Raw genomic sequence first — 19,700 nt, 5'->3', positions numbered from 1 at the left:
GTCATCCTGGAAGATGAAACGGCGGCCATGACGTCGTGCGAACGGCACAACATGGACTGCCAAGATGTTGTCCTGGTAGTACTGGCCTGTAACACGCCCTGCAACAACATGTAAAGCCGTTCTTCCAGCAACAGTGATGCCTCCCCACACCATAACAGAACCACCCCCAAATCGATCATGTCTGATGACGTTAACGTCTTGGAAGCGCTCGTTTCGACGACGCCACACCCTCCTACGTCTGTCCAAAAAATTAACAGTGAACCTTGACTCATCTGAAAACATCACATTGCTCCAGCGTCGATTATCCCAGTGTTGACGATCCCTACACCAACAACGTCTTGCCTGAATGTGATGATCTCTCAAACAAGGGATCACGCGAGGACGTCGGGCGCGAAGGTGACCCCTATGCAGTCGATTCCGAATCGTCTGGCCACTCACTCTCACACCAGTGTCTGTTTGAAGACGAGCGCTGATCTGATTTGCTGTGATGACACGATTTCTCAAGGCCAAGGTACGGATAAATCGATCCTGGGCTTGAGTTGTCGCCCTTGGTCGACCTGAGCGTGGTCTGTCCTGTACAGATTGTGTATCACGGTATCTGGACCATAGCCTGCTTATGACAGACTGAGAAACATTCATCGTCCGCGCCACAACCGCCTGTGTTGTGCCGATCTGTAGCATGCCAAGGGCACGTAACCTTTCATTTTGGGTAAGCCGACACATATCAAAATTTGTTTTCTGGTCACTAAAACAATTAAACTGATGTTTCCACCCTGGAATTCAATGCCACAATGACTGTAACATTCAAAGTCAGAGTCGTGCAAATCTTGGGTTGGACCCCCATGATGATCCCAAGCATCACCTGCATTCCATGCGGTAGCTATTGGTGCGTTTGGGCGTCACATGTAACTGGAAATGTTTCTTCTGTTAGGTTCTATAGTGACTTTTTTCGTAGTCATTTGCATATTTTAGTATTATGCCCCCAAAATCAAATATCCCCTACTTTTTTTGAATAGTATATAAGCGTTTAATGTAGATATGGCGATTATTGGATAATCCACTCAATATCCAAGCCATTCAATGCTCTAGAGAGATGATTATGGACTTGTCATGTGAATATATTTCTAAATAATAATTTATATAACATTTCCAGCCAGAAATACCCACTGAAATAGGCATAATTCCTCCTAAATATTTCCAAAAATCAATTTCAGAAATGAATGAGGATGCATTATTTATCTGCATTTCTAACAATCATAAATATTTAGTTATTGGATAGTACAACATTTCCTTAGTTCAAGGGATTTTGTCTACCATTCAGATATAACTGAAAAAGAAAATGTCCCAATTAAAATTCATCTTCAAACAAACACAGACAAGATTTGTAAAATGAAACCTGGAGTATCTCTATGCTTTTATTGAATATATTATTTACAAAATTGTAAAAATAATCTAAAGTATAAATAAACAAATACAACAGTACTATAATATTTGCTACGCCACTACAATCACTGCTAATGAGTCCCAATATTACCTTTTTTCATTGTGCAAATTAAATTCTAGAACCTTAGAAAAATAAATAAAGGTGTTTGAAGTATATGTAGTTAAAAAATATTTCCTATTTAGTGTAAATGGGTATATAAATTGGGTAAAAGGCATCATTCAGAGAACTGAAAAAAAAAAATGCCTTTATTAAGATTCATCTTCAAACACAAAAATATTAACTTTTTTCCTTGTGCAAATTAAATTCTAGAACAGTTTTTGAAGTATTAGAAAAATAAATAAAGGTGTTTGAAGTATATATAGATAAAAAATAATTCATATTTAGTGTAAATGGGTATATAAAATGAGTAAAAGTCACCATTCTGCCTGGACCACTTAACGCAACAATATCTTATGTGAACAATGCTACAATGTCTTATGTAAACAATGCACACGCTATAGAGCCAATGATGCTCGTGATGTGAAGTCACCTGTAGAAGACATGCTTGAACTTCAGTCATCTAATACAGAGGTATAAGAATATTATGCTTTCACTATACCTCTGTGAAACAGATTGTACTATATGGTCCAGGAACTTAGAATGACATAATCGTTGCAATCTTGGAATTGTAACATATCAAAGTGCAATTGTCTACATGAGAGTGCCAAGTTTCATGTTGATCGTGATTGAATTGGCGTCAGCCCCAAGAACAATAACAAGATGAGTAACACTTGAGGACTAGTTCCTGGTTCACAAATACTTATTAGTAGTATCTGACAACTGATAATAATATTTAAGGTATTTTCTATCAAAAATAGAACAATAAAACAAGAAAAGATTTCTGCACAAAAAATACAGAATAAAAAAAATCAATTTTCTTTCCCACTAAGAGGAACTTTCCTCTAAAGCGTAAAATAACAATTGAGGAACTTCTCTCCACAATATCACAGTAATATTTGAGTTATTTTTCACAATAAAGAAATTCTTTTTCTACTATAACAATTTTTGTTTAATCAGTATATATGCTTTTCTCCACAAACATTACAGAATCTGATATATTTCTTTCTTAGGTTATAGACATAGAACTTTTATAACAATATGCATGATCTTGAAGCACTTTTATTTTGTTGTGATTCAGATAATTGTTTGGACACTGTTTCAACTTGTTTGGATGTGTTGGAATCGTTCTTGATCATTCCTGTCTCACTTACTTTTGCTTTGCTACCTCCTGTTTCATTTGATGTGGTTTTGATTGGTCGTGTTTCATTTGATTCGGCTTTGCTACGTCTCGTTTCATTTGATGATAATTGAATTGGTCCACTTTCATTTGATTCGACTTTGCCACGTCTTGATTCACTTGCCTCTGTTTTGATTTGAACTGTTTCATTTGATCCGTTTTTGATTGGTCCTATTTCACTTGATTCTGCTTGGCTATGTCTTGTTTCATTTGATGCTGCTTTGACTGGCCCTCTTTCACTTTTTTCTTCTTTGCTACATCTCGTTTCACTTGCTGCTGTTTTAATCTGATCTATTTTATATGGTGCTGTTTTGATTTCTGTGTTTTCAGGAAGTTTAAATGTATTAGCTACAACATCAGTTAGTGCAACAACATCTGTAACTGGATCAACTTCTACTGTTTTTCCTTTATCTATTCTAATACACTAGAAATACAAGAGAACAACATAAATAAATGGGAGGAATGAGCATTTAATATCACATCTATTTACTTATGCCTATACCACCACAGAAAGTATAAAACTATAATGTGGTGTAAGAATAAAAAAAAATTTACAATAGTATTGTGTGATATTTTTTTCGGAAGGATTTATCATATATCAATAGCAAATGATCTTTTGATTTATTAAAACACCTACTTTATCAAATCATAAACCACATGTTTTTTTTATTACCTGTTTAATTGGTATTTTATTAGGTTTGTCAGTATCTGTCATTACACTAATAATATTCACCCATTCTTCACTGCAAATACACATAGAAATAATTAAATTATTATTGTTTTACAAAATTAAATAAATCACCTTAAAACTGATTGAAATTTACAAGATTGAGTTTTTTTTCTTATAATCAAACCATAGCTGTGAGAAATTAATAAGAAGATGAAACTGTCTTGGATCACAGTCTCTATGAACACTGATAGATTTAGATATAAAGGAGGTTATAGAAATATTGGAGGATTAATGAACAAATTTCAGAGCCAGTCTACTATCACTACTTCAAGCTTACTAAATATAATCCTTGAGGCATTTAGCAATTGATTCATGATATGAATACTTCAACATTTCAACAAGATTTCACAAGTTGTTTTCAAGCAAATACCTAGTGTACAAAAATATATAGGTTTTTATAAAAGAAAAAAGGTACAATTAAGAACCAAGATAAAATATCTATCTCACCCTTCTGGTAGGCCATGCAAAAGATCAACGGCAGCAGTTTTCATAGCTAAAATATCTGATGGTGCAAAAGAATAAGATCCTTCAAAACCTTCTTTTCCTAATCTCAATTGTCTATTTTCATCAGCACCTTTTGTCAATGTTTTCCACAGTTTATCTGCTCTTGATATACTATAGGGAATAATAGACATAAAGGTCGGCTTTGGTTCTAATGCGGCTGTATTTATAAAATATAGCACACTGTTAGGAATGGTTCTTTGTCGACACATAGCAATATGGAACTCTTCCATTAACAGGGTAGATTTAATGTACTCTTGAGAAACTAGGATCACAATTCTATCTGCTTTATCTAGTATTGTTAATCTTTCATTGTCAGTCCCACTTAAAAACATACACTTAGTGCTTGGTTCAAAAGTCTCAAGAAATTGTTGAACAGCAACTGCATATTTTAAGCAGTTTTGAGAGAAGCTGAAAGCAACTTGCAGATTTTGCTTAACAGGCAAATTCTTCATCTTGATTTCTACTTGGTCTTTCTTTACTTTATAATATTGATGGAACTTCTTTTCTCTTTCTTTTTCCATTTTAATGTTGATATCTTCCTTTGCACATTTCTTTAAAATACGATAAAGACATGTCAGGAAAAGAATTTTCAAAAGACAGTTATATTAATGAAAGAGTGAGTAGAGTGAGAGTAAAAACTCACTACTTTAAAACAAAAAAATGAAAGAAAGCAAGAAGGTACTCTACAAAACAATTCTCAACAAAAACAAGTACGAAACTGCAATGCATATTTATTTCAATAACAATGACCTCTTTAAATACTTAATAATTTCTTGCTTTACAATATTTTAAAGGCATCATGAATTTCTAGATATATGTAAAGAGTTTTGATTTGATTACATTGGATTTGTTAGATAAGATCCAATTTGTGAAAGAAAAAGTCCATTCCTACTTTTATCTTTTTTACAAACCAGCGGTTGTCAGTAACATACGCCCATATTTTGCAAGAGATAGATTGAGAACAAGCTAAAAAATAATGCGATTTTTCGTACGATCAGGGGCCATAGTCCAGTAAGTTATGGTCTGAAATGCCTGACTATCGAAAGGAACTGAGATCTTTGGGTTATAAACATACATTTTTCAAGTTTCATCAAAATCAGATAAAAATTGTAACCTCTAGAGTGTTCACAAGCTAAAAACATGATTTTTCGTACAATCAGGGGCCATAATCCATGAGGTTACCGTTCGCTACATGCCAGTTTCGAAAGGAACCAAGATCTGTAGGAGATACACCCATTTTTCATGTTGCGTTAAAATAGGATAAAAATTGTGATTTGTAGAGTGTCCACAAACAAATTGTGAATGGACATCCCGGGCAACGGCAATATATGTCCACATGAAAATGTGGGCATATAAATATTCCCAAATCTATTGATGATTACTCCACTATATACACATGTATAACAAATCCTCCCCTAGTTCTCTCATTTATCATAAACAATTGATATATACAATAATTCACCATTAATAAATATCTGACCATCTTGTAACCAATTGAAAGTGGATTCAATTATACAGAAATTGTAATCACGTTTCTGACACATTTTTCAGTACAGCATGAGTTATTTCTTTTCAGGTTCAAGTTTCTCAAATGTAATCTTGCTAATCCAGTTGTTTTAGTCACTCCCCAAATGAAGTGAAACAGTTGATTTTTGAGACTAGATGATTTGAAAGATTCTAGAAAGTTATGACGAAAATCCAAATTCAGAAGAATTTGCGTGAGCAATATTACTACTAATAATTTTTTTCGGAGAAATGTGCACAAACAGATGAGTACATACTTGTTTCAAAATACTTGTACGAATACCCGTTGACTTAAAATATACTATAGTGTCAGCTATATTCTGTATTACTTCATCATCATCTTTTTCACGATTATCTAGCATAGGCACATGACTGAATTCTACAGGAACAGTGGTTAAATCATCACAGCAAACAGGTATAAAATGGATGTCATACTGAAATTATATATTTCATATTATATTAACGATGTAAATCACAAGAAATAATAACATTTATTGCTATTATCAATTTTTTCTCATTGACTTTTGCGTGATTTGGTGGTCTATCAGTTGCTCTTAAGATCGTAAGGTAAGTCACTGAGTTAAGTGGTATGGCTTCAATTCCAAGCTTGCATGTGACAAAGAGTAGAGTATCCTGCCCAATTGTACCACATGTTAGTTAAACCCCATTTCTATCTCTTTGTCTCCCTCTCATTGACTTTTATTTTGGTGACATGCCAAAAACTTCATACAGGAGTAATATATGGAAATACCTGTGACAAGTGTCTAGCTAGAGCTATATTATACTCTTCACGACATACTGTAGATTTTATATAAGCTTCAGATATCATAGCAATTACTATATCTGAATTATCTATTGCTTCATATAGCGACTTTTGCCACACACTTCCTGCAAAATAAAAACTGGTACTTAAATAATTAAATACGCCCTGCATGACACACCAACATTAAAATTTTGAAAGAGATGGAAAGAGAACAGACTGAAAAAGTTATTTTCGTACAATAAGGGGCCATAATCCAGGATGCTACAGTTAGACATGCGTCAATATCAATATGTTTATAAAATCGGATAAAAATTGTGACATCTAGAGTCTCCAAAAGCTAAAAACATGATTTTCATACAATCAGGGGTCATTTTTCAGGAAGTTATGGTCCGTAATGTGTGAACATCAAAAGGAACAGAGATCTTGGGATATGAACATATAATTTTAAGTCCCATCAAAAACAGATCAAAATTGTGACCTCTAGAGGGTTCGCAACCTTGGTAATACATTCTTTTGCACTGTATGCATACAGGGAGCAGCCATTTTGTCACACAGTTTCGGTCCGAACTCAACCATCATTACAGTGTAACAGTTTTTAAAATGTGATAAAAATTGTGACATCTGAAGGGTCAACAAGCTAAAGTCACCATTTTTTGTACAGTCACAGGCCATAATCCAGGGATTTACAGCCTGTAATTCCAGAAACAAGATGTGAACGTACACACGTACGGAGAGGGCGATGGCATAATATGTCCAAATGAAAATATCCACTTTCTATTGAAGTACATTTTTGAAGCCTTTCTTTTCACTGTGCAATAATCTAACATTCTCCAAGCCTTAACATGGCGGAATAAAGAGAGCGAGAAATGGGATTTAACGTTCACACGACACAGATTTTGTCATTTGTACAAAGGGGATCCTACTCCTTTTCACGTACATGCCTTATGATCGAAAGTGCATTGGTTAGACCACTTGACCACCCAACACATGCATATTTTAAATATGGAGTTTAAACCCATACATATTCAAAAGTACTTCTATTAAAAACCAATTTGATCTAAGTTGTGGTCGTTTAGAATTTATTTACATTGGTTTCTCTTTATTTCACACAGCCATCTTTATGAAGGTTGTTTTCATACTCAGATTGGCTTAATTACAGAATAACAACAGTCTTTACATTAAAAAACATGTAGTATATATTTACGGCTTTTGGCTGATTGTGTCTTTAAAGAAAATACAGAAAGTTACTGATTTTCAGTCTACAAACCTGTGGTGAGTTCACTTTTATCAAAGAAAATGCTTAGTTCTGGCGATTTAGATTGAAGTAAATTTAGCAGCAAAACAGCATCTTTTGAGGAGCGATGTGCGTATGATATAAATACATCATATTTTGGAGTAAAATGAATATTTTTAACATCTTCCATTTTTTCTTCTTTTAAACTCTCTTGGACTTTCACACATGCTGTTTGAATCATTGTGTCAAGATTATCTGTTTCTCTCCGTATTCTGAAAAGTAAGCAGGAAATGGTGAGAACTGAAAAATGGTATCATTTACAAAGATAGGTTGCCAGGCAACGAAACATACGCCCACAGCAGCTAAATCGTCCGGGCAGTCAACAAGTGTTGTCGCATATTTTTACTTCTTTCGGTAATGAAACATTTATAATACACTCATGAAGTAATTATCAGAAAACCCATTAGAATTTGTTTGGTTTTTAATATCATGGATTTAGCTGTTCAAGTCATAAAAATTCATTGAAAATCAATATACTTGTTCGTCTCAAGCTCTTAAACTCTGTGTATCAATCTGAAGTCAATCGGATGATAACTTTAGACTCTAGAGCGTCACAAGATTTTTCAAAGTGATCAAGGGCCATAACTGTGACAGTAATTATCTAAAATCGTTGAAAATCAATAGGCTTCATTGTCTCATGACCTTTAACACTGTGTATAAATTTAAAGTCAATCGGATATTAACTTTGACCTGTAGAGCATCCACAAGATTTTCTTAAGTGATCAAGGGCCATAACTCTGGCAGTAATTATCGGAAATCGCTGAAAATCAATAGGCTTCTTCGTCTCATGCCCTTAAACACTGTGTATAAATTTGAAGTCAATCGGATATTAACTTTGGCCTGTAGAGCGTCCACAAGATTTTTCGAAGTAATCAAGGGCCATAACTCTGGCAGTAATTATCGGAAATCGCTGAAAATCAATAGGCTTCTTCGTCGCATGACCTTAAACACTGTGTATAAATTTAAAGTCAATCGGATATTAACTTTGGCCTTTAGAGTGTCCACAAGATTTTATGAAGTGATCAAGAGCCATAACTCTGGCAGTAATTATCTGAAATCGTTGAAAATCAATAGGCTTCATCGTCTCATGACCTTAAACACTGTGTATAAATTTAAAGTCAATCGGATATTAACTTTGACCTGTAGAGCGTCCACAAGATTTTTTAAAGTGATCAAGGGCCATAACTCTGGCAGTAATTATCGGAAATCGTTGAAAATCAATAGGCTTCATCGTCTCATGACCTTAAACACTGTGTATAAATTTAAAGTCAATCGAATATTAACTTTGACCTGTAGAGCGTCCACAAGATTTTTTAAAGTGATCAAGGGCCATAACTATGGCAGTAATTATCGGAAATCGCTGAAAATCAATAGGCTTCTTCGTCTCATGACCTTAAACACTGTGTATAAATTTGAAGTCAATCGGATATTAACTTTGGCCTGTAGAGCGTCCACAAGATTTTTTGAAGTGATCAAGGGCCATAACTCTGGCAGTAATTATTGGAAATCGCTGAAAATCAATAGGCTTCTTTGTCCCGTGACCTTAAACACTGTGTATAAATTTAACGTCAATTGGATATTAACTTTGACTTCTAGAGCGTCCACAAGATTTTTTGAAGTGATCAAGGGCCATAACTCTGGCAGTAATTATCAGAAATCGCTGAAAATCAATAGGCTTCCCCACTTCATGACCTTAAACACTGTGTATAAATTTCAAGTCAATCGGATATTAACTTTAGCCTCTATGGCGTCCACAAGATTTTTTGAAGTGATCAAGGGCCATAACTCTGGCAGTAATTATCGGAAATCGCTGAAAATCAATAGGCTTCTTCGTTTCATGGCCTTAAACACTGTATATAAATTTAAAGTCAATCGGATATTAACTTTAGCCTCTAGAATTGCTTGTGGACGCCGGACGGACGGACGGGGGCGACAACAATATACGACCACATTTCAATGTGGGCGTATAAAAAGCGCTATAATGTTAAACTACAAAATTTATTATACATGAAATATGCGCTTGATATTAATTTGATAAATTATGTACTTAATTTTGTGAATGATGGAAATTGTAAATATGCACTTGACCACTTGATATTAATTTGATAAATTATGTACTAAATTTTGTGAATGATGGAAATTGTAAACAAGTCTTTATGGTAGGGGGTATTCAATTAATTCTTTATTAAAACATCTTTTACCTAAATTTTCCAAGAGATGGACAAATAACAAGCTAACAAAATAGTGATCTTCAGACAATAAGGAGCCATAATCCAGATTTTTGGGATATAAACCTATATTTCAAGTTTCGTCAAAATCCGATAAAAATTGTGACCTCTTCGAGGTTCCAAAACCTTAGTGTTACATACTTTTACAATATTTGCGTACAGGGAGTGAAATTTGAATTTACCCGTCATTAAGGTGTAACTGTGTTGTGTTTAGACGGTTTTTAAAATAGAAGCAGTGGCTGCCAGGCAGGATATGCCCACATTTTGCAAGAGATGGATAGAGTCTAAGCTAAAAACAAACAGGATTTTTTGTACAATCAGAGGCAATAGTCCAGAAGGTTATGGTCTGAAATGCGCAAATATCAAAAGGGACTGAGATCTTTGGGATATAAAGAAATGTTTTAAGTTTCATCAAAATCAGATAAAAATTGTGACCTCTAGAGGATTCACAGCCTTAGTATTGCATATTTTTACACAATTTGCGAACAAAGAGCGGATATTTTGTCGGGCAGTTTCATTTCGATTTTCCGGAAATTCAAATTCAACATTCATGGTGGAATGGTGATATATTCAAACGTTTTTTTTAAATCCGAACTCAATCTTAATTACGGTGTAACGGTGAAATATTCGAACGTTTTTTTAAATCGTAAAATAATTGTGACCTCTAGAGGGATCACAAGCTAAAAACGTGATTTTTCGTACAAACAGGGGCCAAAATTAAGGAAGTTATGATCGGATACGCGCAAATATCGAAAGGAACCAATATCTTTGGGTTTTAAACTAACATTTCAAGTTTCATCAAAATCAGAAGAAAATTGTGACCTCTAGAGGGTCCACAACCTTGATATACCATATTTTTACCCTATTTGTGAATGAGGGGCGATCATTTTGTCTGTCAGTTTTGATCTGATTTTTACGAAATTCGAACTCAACCTCCCTTAGGGTGTAACGGTGATATATGCAAATGTTTTTTTTAAATCGGATAGAAATTATGACCTCTACAGGGTTCACAAGCTAAAAACACGATTTTTCGTACAATCAGGGGCCATAATTCAGGAAGTTACGATCCGATATGTGCTAATATCAAAAGGAACCGAGATCATTGGGTTATAAACTTACATTTCAAGTTTTAACAAAATCGGATAAAAATTGTGACCATAATCCATGATGTTACAGTCCGATACATGCCATTATTGAAAGGAACCGATATCTTTTGGAGATAAACCTATATTACAAGTTTCGTCAAATCGGATAAGAAATTTGACCTGTACAGTGTCCACAAACAATTGTGGACGGATGGACATCCGGGTGGACAGGGGCGACGACAACATACATCCACATGAAAATGTGGGCGTATAAAAAAAAATTGTTACCTCTAGACTAGAGGGTCTACAATCTAAAACGCGATTTTTCGTTCAATCTGAAGCCATATTCCAGGAAGTTATGCACCTATATATCAAAATGAACCCGAGATCTTTGGGTTACAAACATATATTTTAAGTTTCATCAAAATCAGTTCAAAATTGTGACCTCTAGAGTATCGACAATCGGGGCCATAATCCATGAAGTTACTGGCTGATATATGCCAATATCGAAAGGAACCCGAGATCATTGACATATAAACCTATATTTCAAGTTCCTTCAAAATGGGATAAATCTTTTAACCTGTAGAGTGTCCACAAAAGAAATGTGAACAGACAGACTTTCGGATGAATAGCTGCGACGACAATATACATCCACATGAAAACATACGCCCATAGCAGATGAATCGTATGAACAGTCAACAAGGGTTGTCACATGCATATCAAATTGATACAGATCGGATGATAACTTTTGTCGTCAGAGAGTTGACGGAGTTTGACAAAGTGAAACAAGAGCCATAACTCTAGACGTAATTAATGGAAATTGTTGCGAAATTCAATAAGTTTCGTATTTTCACTAATTTAAAGGAAGTTCAACAAAGTGAAGCAAGGGTGATAACTCCAGAAGAAATTTACGGAAATTAAATTGGCTACTTCATCTCACAACATATATCAATTTCAAAACAATCAGACGATAAATGTAGTTGGTAGAATGTTCACAAGAAATTGTTGATGACCGACAGAACTAAAAGGGAACCTAACTAGAATTAGGTAATTAGAAGGATGTCTCTGTTTGGCCAGCATTAACCAAGTGTTGTCTTATACATGTATATATTGTCTTGTTATATTCTATATTTTATCATTGCTTGAGAAGCCTATATTCTATATCTTATCATTGCTTGATAATGACTAGAGAAGCCTAGTTGAAACATTGCTCAGTAATAAGCCGTAATTGTATTCCAGAATCCAGAAATTACTAACCTACATTCAACATACTGAACCAATAAAATATAAGATGGTAGAGTGGGAATAGTTTCTATATAGAATGGTGCCACTATCTGTTTTCTCTTCAATCTATTACAACATAATGCCATATTAAACTGTTCTAAACATTCTTCACTAGCTATATAAGCTGGACTCAATATTACAATGATTCTGAAAATAACATGTTTTCAATTAATAAACGACGATCAATCTCAACCAGGTATTGTATTAATACTCTTTTCATTCTATTTTAGTTTGCTAAGATTTATTATTACGCTACTAAAGTCTAAAAAATTATAGACTGTTCACAGTTCCTGATAGGAGGAGTTCTAAAATTTGAATGGTAAGGTGTTTGATTGACAACTGGAAGGTGCTCATTACACACCTCCAAGCAATGCAGTTGTCTTCTACATTACTTTCTTAATACAGATGACAGAATCATCCCAGGAATGTCCCTTCAAAAAATCAAATCAAATCTTTTTATTTATTTCCAATTAGGCGAGCAACCATATTCTACATATATGGCTGCAAACTATCCAGTTCTAAGCCTTTGACAACAGTTGTTTTCTCCTCTATGGTGTCAACTTTTAATCTATGCATCTTGACATAAAGTACTTTATTTTTACAATTCAATTTGTTTATCATCAATGACTAACATTTTCATTCACCTCTTAGACTTGATCATGGCTTCATAAATCTTCTCTTGCCATACGTCATCTTTTTCAAAAGCTATCATATCTGTATAAAGTTTAATCTTAGGCTGTATTTGTTTCAATTTCTTTATTACTTTATTGGTTAACATTTGGTCATTAGGTGAGAATGACATATATATGTCATATTTTGTTATATCAACGTTGAAGGAAGCCTGTAAATTAATCATAAAATACTAAATAATGTATGAGTAATACAATAAATATAAAGATAAATATGAACATAACCTGGCCACTCCCAGGCAAAGAAAATGTGCCCACCAGCAATAACTCAGAAACTTGGACCTATGGAGCATTTACAAGAATTGTGGACAGATGGACTGACAGCTAGAGAGATCTAAAGCTTTACTATTTACCTTTCCAAAGATTTGTCAATACAGTACCACTTATCAGTATCACAGGTCAGTGAAAATGTAGAAATGTACTGTTTTCTCTATAACCTTTAAAAAATCTGTTTAAGGTTTGGAAGAAGTGACAAAAAACCTGCGACTTGTTCAACTTACAACCATCACAAATTATAAATAACGCTTGGGAAAAATATTTTCCAACATATTCCATGGAAATGAACTGGTACACATAAATTTGTGCTGGACAGAATGACAACACCAGAAGGGACTGCATGACAAAGCCTGAATTTGTGTGTATTGTCTATGATGGGTGCCCTATTTCCAAACTTCTTTATATTAAAAAAAATCAATTCATAAAATCCCGATATAAAATACGAATTTAATTTCAGATATTTCGCAAGTGCACACACCAGTAATAAGTTTATAAATTACCTTTTGCTTGCCAATTTTTTCCCATTTCAATTTTAGCTTATTAAATAATTCCACAGTTTCTGCATCTCTTTTGTAAATTTCATTAACATTCTTAGAATATATGACTATCTTCATATGACGTAATGGTAGTCCAGCCAAAATCCAACTGCAAGCTCCATTTACCATCATTTCTAAAACTGCCCTACTTGGTTGTCCCTAAAATAATACCCCCTGATAAAACATCTATATAATGAAGAATGTGACTGATATTAATTGAATTCTCGTGAGATTCTCAATTTTTAAATCAGTCAGAATGATTATTCCTCCTCCTCTGGCTTGCCCTTGCAAATGTATTATGTTTTCCTTTAAACCAAAGCCAGGTTGAGAAATAAAAGAACTTAATAGGTAAATTGTAACATAGCTTTGATTATCAATCAAGGTCAAAGGTATTATTATGCAGTTGTTACGAGTATGTTTAATATATTAATGGAGTGACTATCCAAATGAATGGAATGAAAACAAGCCAACAGTGAGGCTGATGTCCCCCGCTGAAATCCCAAAATAAATAGATGACACATACTAATTAATCACACATTTATTTTTTTCAAAAGTATTGAGCAATCAAACTATACACTAAGTTTCATCCCTCTCTACTAGACAAAGAAATTGATTAGTTCTGCTTAGGTTCGGCTTAAAATGTTAATCATTGATTTCAGTCAAGACATTCACCTAATTAACCACTACAGCAAGTTTAACCATTCTACCTCAATTAAAAGCAGAGTTGTTATGTTCCAAAGTCTTGACCAATCAAATTGTTTATCGCTCCTCAGCCTAAGCAGAAATTTTTACCATCGAATTTAGTCAAGGTATTGATGTAATGAAACTATACACCAAGTTTCATCACTCTCACGTAATTAGAACTAAAGTTACTGTGTCCCAAAGCATCAACTAATCAAATTGCTTATCTCTGCTTACCCTAAGCAGAAAATGCACATCTTCGAACTCCATCATGGCATTGACCTAATAGACACCTACACCAAGTTTGAACATTTTAGCTCAATTAGAAGGAGAGTTATTGTGTTCCAAAGTCTTGGCCAATCAAATTGCTTATCGCTCTGCTTAAACCTGAGCATAAAATGCTTATTATCAAACTTAAGTCCAGGTATTGATGTAATGAAACTATACACAAAGAAACATCACTCTCACTTAATTAGAACTAAAGTTATCGTGTCCCAAAGCATCAACCAATCAAATTGCTTATCTCTGCTTACCCTAAGCAGAAAATGCTCATCTTTGAACTCCATCAAGGCATTAACCTAATAAACAACTACACCAAGTTTGAACATTCTAGCTCAATTAGAAAGAGAGTTATTGTGTCCCGAAGGGGCGGGGAAAGACAGACAGACAGACGGACAAACCCATTTTAATAGTCCCCTGCTTTCTTCGAAAGCCGGGGGACAATAACATCTGATTATAGTTGAATGTTTTCTTAAATATACAAGAGCTAAATCTGCCTATGGCAGGTCTTTCTTTAGGCCTGAAATGTTATATAAACTTTTAATTAGACATTTATTAACATGGGAACTGACAAGACCATAATCAGTTCACGATGTAATCTGATGCTTCCAATTTTCATTAAATTTGAATCCGATCCAGCGTTCAACAGCCGCAACGGCAACAATGACAATCAAGGCTACAAGGTTTTCAAAATGAGTATTTCTCGACTAAGACTAGAGTAAAGTAATTTGACTGAAATTTTCAGAATATTCCTATTACATTATCTATTATTTAACTATTATAGTGTGAACTGTCAGATCTTTATCTGATCTTCCATAATGTATCTTTAATGGTCTAGTATTTTTTTTAGCTAACCTGATTGCCTGTAGCTAATAGTGGAGTTATAACAGTGGTGTCCTGATTATTAAATACTGGTGTAAATGCTCTATAAATCTTACTAATCTGCTCTCCTATACTTCCTGCATGTGCTATCCTACAATACAAGGGTGAAAATACATTACAACCCACAATACAAACTTAAAGGAGTAATCTCAGACTTCTCAGGGCATTGAGTGGGTTTAAATATGGAAATTGAATGCAAAAAATGTAAAAATAAATGTTGTCTAAGTACCTTATTTGAAAGGTTTAAGCTTAAAGGAAATGATCACCCCAAATGGGTAATATGGGTAATGGTGACCTACTAAATGCAGAGATGAAAGAAAATGGGGTTTAACGTCCTACTGTTCTGCCCCGAACTGGTCTAATGAAGACAGGAATATGCCATACAGTGTGCTGCATCACTGACAAGGGGGAACAACGCCAGAAAATCTGGACGAACTTTCTCGATCAAAGCAGGGATCGAACACCCAACCTACAGGCTAGCGAGCCAGTGTCTTAGCCACCGTAATTCCGCTATTAAATGCAACAACCTCAAACATTTTGAAAATTCCACTACTTTATATCAACAATAATAAAATCCAAGTTTACCAGAAAGATACCATGGAAAACTTGCACAGCTTAGACAATTATAACATTGCGAATGAGAGAATGATTAACATTCACATATCAATACTGGCCAAAGTACACAGTTTAAGACAGATTGAAAATTTCGATCAGATCGGGGCCCTTATTCACGAAAACTTAAACTAAGTTACAACCGAAATTTTAAGAAATACTGCAACTTCATTGGATATATGCAAATTGTTTTTACTGGTCAGCCAATCGAATTGCAGTATTTCTTAAAATTTCGATTGTATCTTAGTTTTCGTGAATAAGGGCCCTGAATGGTAAATCCCATTAATATTATACACACACACACCAAAGGACTGCATACAGTCTAAGGACTAGACTAGGAAGAAGTTCTTTTCACAAAGAATGAATCAGTTTTATTCACTAAAATATATCTGGGTCAAATTTTAAATTGATTTGATATCTTCTGTTCCATTTACTGTTTTGATTCATAAAGTCTATCTAGTTGTGTTTGAAATTTTATGCAGCTGTCAACAGTTTAAGTGGTTAAATGAAACTAAAAGTACTGGTGAATACAAGCTTGATGCCTTGATATTTGCTAATTCTGAAAAATAAAAATTTGACAACAGGTCCCATAAACAGTTCATTAGTACTATAATACCTTTCAAAACAAACCAGTCGTCGATAAGGTAGATGATCAGGAAGAGGACATGAAACCCAACATGAAAAATTTCTACGTAAATCTACATCTTTCTTCCTGGATAAAGTTGCTACACATAAATCTAGGTTATGGTATAAGGCACTTATTAATGTATGTTTACCACCTAAACTATAGTCATCTGGAAATATATAAATTAAACACAAATATTAAATAAGAAAAAATATTATTAGAATGATTCAGGTAGAATGATGCCTTTTTTATGTTTTTGTAACAAATTAACAATGCAAAGTATAAATTGTGCCAAATGCAAATTTTCTCTGATAAATTGTTAATGATTTACAAGAGATGAAGTCTTATGTATGGCTGAACTTGTTTACGTTCAAATGGTAACGTTCAATAACACAATCCACCTCAATATAATACATAAATTTACTCTTGATGCGATATAATACATGTATATAAATAAAAGCAAAATAGCATATCTTACTTGGAAAAGCAGATACCATTACAATATCCACTTTATCTTCCATAGGTAGTTTGGTTATATCACCACACATAAATTCAACAGCACAATTTCCCTGTCTTGTAGGAAGAACAATCTTGTTCAAACTTTTTAAACCACTTGATTCAGCCATGGTTAAATCAATTTTGCATCAAAACTATATTTAAAGGGCCTATGGCTCTATTCTTAGGAACCTTAAAGTAGACGAAAATAGGTCTAAACAGGATATTAAAATCCCAAATTTTAACGGTAAGATAACAACATCAATATTAATTGAAATGGACCAATAATGAATTCTAAGTCGTGTTTTTAATTTCAAATATTATGGAAAATATTGAGTAAGTGGTTTTAGCTCCTTTAACAAAGTCCACTTCATGAAACATCTTAGACTAATTTACCATATCAATTTTTGCGGTCTTCAATCATTCATGTTCGTCTTGAGTAACATATATACCTGTTCAAACCTAAAAAAAAGCTAACACTTCAAATAATAGATGACACATTTCAATCACCTGGTTATCTATAGGCCCTGCTTAGTCTAAGCAGAAAATGATCTTTATTGAACTTTAGTCAAGGTTTTGATGTAGTGAAACTATACATTAAGTTTCATCACTTAATTAGAATCAAAGTTATTCGAGTCCCAAAGACATTGGCCTAATGAACATGCCTAACCCAAGAAACAGAGTTGTGTTTAAAAGTCTTGACAAATCAAACTGAAGTCTCTACTTGGCCTAAGGAGGAAATGCTCATCATTGACCTTAATCAAAGTACATGTAGCGGTATTGATGTTATGATGAAAATATACACCAACTTTCACCACTATCACTTGATTAGAATCAAAGCTATCATGCTCCAAAGTATCAAACTTACTCCAGGTTATTCACCTAATAAACACCTATACAGTTTGATCATTCTAGCTCAATTAGAAGCAGAATTATTGTATCAAAAAGGTTGAAGGAAGTGCAAATGGACATACGAAACCAATTTAATATTGGTAGTCCCTTGCTTATCTTCGAAAGGCAGTGACAAAAAGTAACTTATGTATGGTACCTCAGTGAGTAAAGTGCTTTCTCATTAAGCAGGAGGTCCGATCCCAATGGGTCTTTTTTTTATTTGGGTGGTCTGTTTCTGAGTCAAGTGGCTTGGTTTTGAATCTCCGCTTGTATGTGACAAGGAGTAGGGTCACTTGGCTGTCCAACCTGTTGGGTTTTAATCTACAGGTCCTCTGGTTTGTTAATTCCACTGTTAAGACCCGTACAAAATGACCTGGTTTGTGAAGACGTTAAACCCAATTTCTCTCTCTTTCTTTGTAATAAAAGTGTCTGGTAGTTTGGATGGAACAAAAACCTGAAGTCCTATGTACACATTTGCATAATATATGGCATATATAAAGAACCCTCGAGAATTGGTAGTTGGTATTCAAAGAAGAGTAGGCAGAATTAGCGTCACTGTCAGGGCTAAATTTCTCTCATAGACTCACATAGGCCAGCACTGATCTGAAACATATCTATATCAAATATCTTATAAACAAATAGCCTACCTGATATAAATCTGATCAATGTCAATTTGAATTAGATTTTCAGCTCTCAGGTGATCACATTTACTAAATGAACAGGCCGTAATCATTCCTGGAGAGAGAAATGGGGTTTAACGTCCACTCAACACAAACTAGGTTATTTCGGGACTACAGGGTTCAATTTTATTTCAATAATTCGCTTGCGTGTAAGGGTTTAATTAGCAGTGGGAGGAAATTGGAGGACCCAGAGAAAACTCACCAGGTTGGACAGGCGATCGTCGACCCTTATAACCCTCCCTGGACCACTCTACCTATGGTCTTCATTTTGTACCAAGCAAGGGCAACATTGGTTAAAGTGGCAATCAATTATATTATGGCGGTATATGTCAAAATATATGACGGAAAATTGTTAATAAATTGCTAATTAAGTATAATTGATCGATATGAATCATTCTTGGACCAAAAGTACAGCAGGCCTAAAAGGTCGTGTTACCATCAATTCAATACCAAGACAATTATTCTGGGAATTTCACCTTTTATTATAAGATTATCCATTTGACCAGGAGTGCATGGGTCACCCTACCATGGGTTTCGATAAATATCTAGTCTTTATTCAATTAACTGTTTTTTCAGCAAAAGGATAGGCTAACAGTCATATCTAGTAACGTCCAGTCCATATTGTTGGTTAGTTGGTTAGATTCAGTGAAGCGGTAGTGATGGAAACTCTAATATCCAGTCTTTCATATATTTATAGTACGGTACATATAATATACTTTAATATATTATACTATAATATATTTATATTATACTATAATATATTTATATTATAGTAACAGAAATGCTGGTTAGTAAAGACTAGTCGGTGCCCTTGTTGTGATTATCCAGTCTTGAAAAGTCATAACGTTTTATGAACCTATCAATCGTGGCTACCTTGTCGCTAGCGTAAACAAACATGGAGGATGAAACATTAGAAAATAAC

General features: G+C 34.2%; 1 protein-coding gene across 2 annotated transcripts; it reads right to left on the bottom strand.

The window, feature by feature from the left end:
* Positions 1–1,401: 1,401 nt before the first annotated feature.
* LOC126820737 (uncharacterized) lies at positions 1,402–19,429 on the bottom strand. Of its 2 annotated transcripts, XM_056101426.1 has the most exons (14): positions 19,255–19,429; positions 18,256–18,701; positions 17,191–17,399; positions 16,704–16,881; positions 15,449–15,566; positions 13,598–13,792; positions 12,777–12,973; positions 12,106–12,279; positions 7,509–7,747; positions 6,230–6,366; positions 5,736–5,912; positions 3,898–4,505; positions 3,394–3,463; positions 1,402–3,144 (listed from the first exon to the last, which is right to left on the bottom strand). In XM_056101426.1, the coding sequence occupies exons 3-14, from the start codon at positions 17,336–17,338 to the stop codon at positions 2,572–2,574; spliced, it is 2,814 nt and encodes a 937-aa protein (XP_055957401.1). In that variant the 5' UTR covers positions 17,339–17,399; positions 18,256–18,701; positions 19,255–19,429; the 3' UTR covers positions 1,402–2,571. The 2 variants fall into 2 exon arrangements, with proteins under 2 accessions (XP_055957401.1, XP_050404793.1); XM_050548836.2 differs by lacking the exon at positions 18,256–18,701.
* Positions 19,430–19,700: the final 271 nt, after the last annotated feature.

The sequence above is a fragment of the Patella vulgata genome, chromosome 5 (assembly GCF_932274485.2).
Source record: "Patella vulgata chromosome 5, xgPatVulg1.2, whole genome shotgun sequence".
Classification (NCBI taxonomy): Eukaryota; Metazoa; Mollusca; class Gastropoda; family Patellidae; genus Patella; species Patella vulgata.
The sequence above is the reverse complement of the archived record's forward strand: the minus strand, read 5'-3'. Positions and strand labels throughout refer to the sequence as shown.

Excerpts from the sequence above, each read along its gene's own strand:
- LOC126820737 (XM_056101426.1), bottom strand. The coding sequence starts at position 17,338 with ATGGCTGAATCAAGTGGTTTAAAAAGTTTGAACAAGATTGTTCTTCCT. Across the intron at positions 15,567-16,703 it reads CGACTGGTTTGTTTTGAAAG|GATAGCACATGCAGGAAGTA; the intron begins GTATTATAGTAC and ends CTTGTATTGTAG. Across the intron at positions 13,793-15,448 it reads TATTAGCTACAGGCAATCAG|GGACAACCAAGTAGGGCAGT; the intron begins GTTAGCTAAAAA and ends GTATTATTTTAG.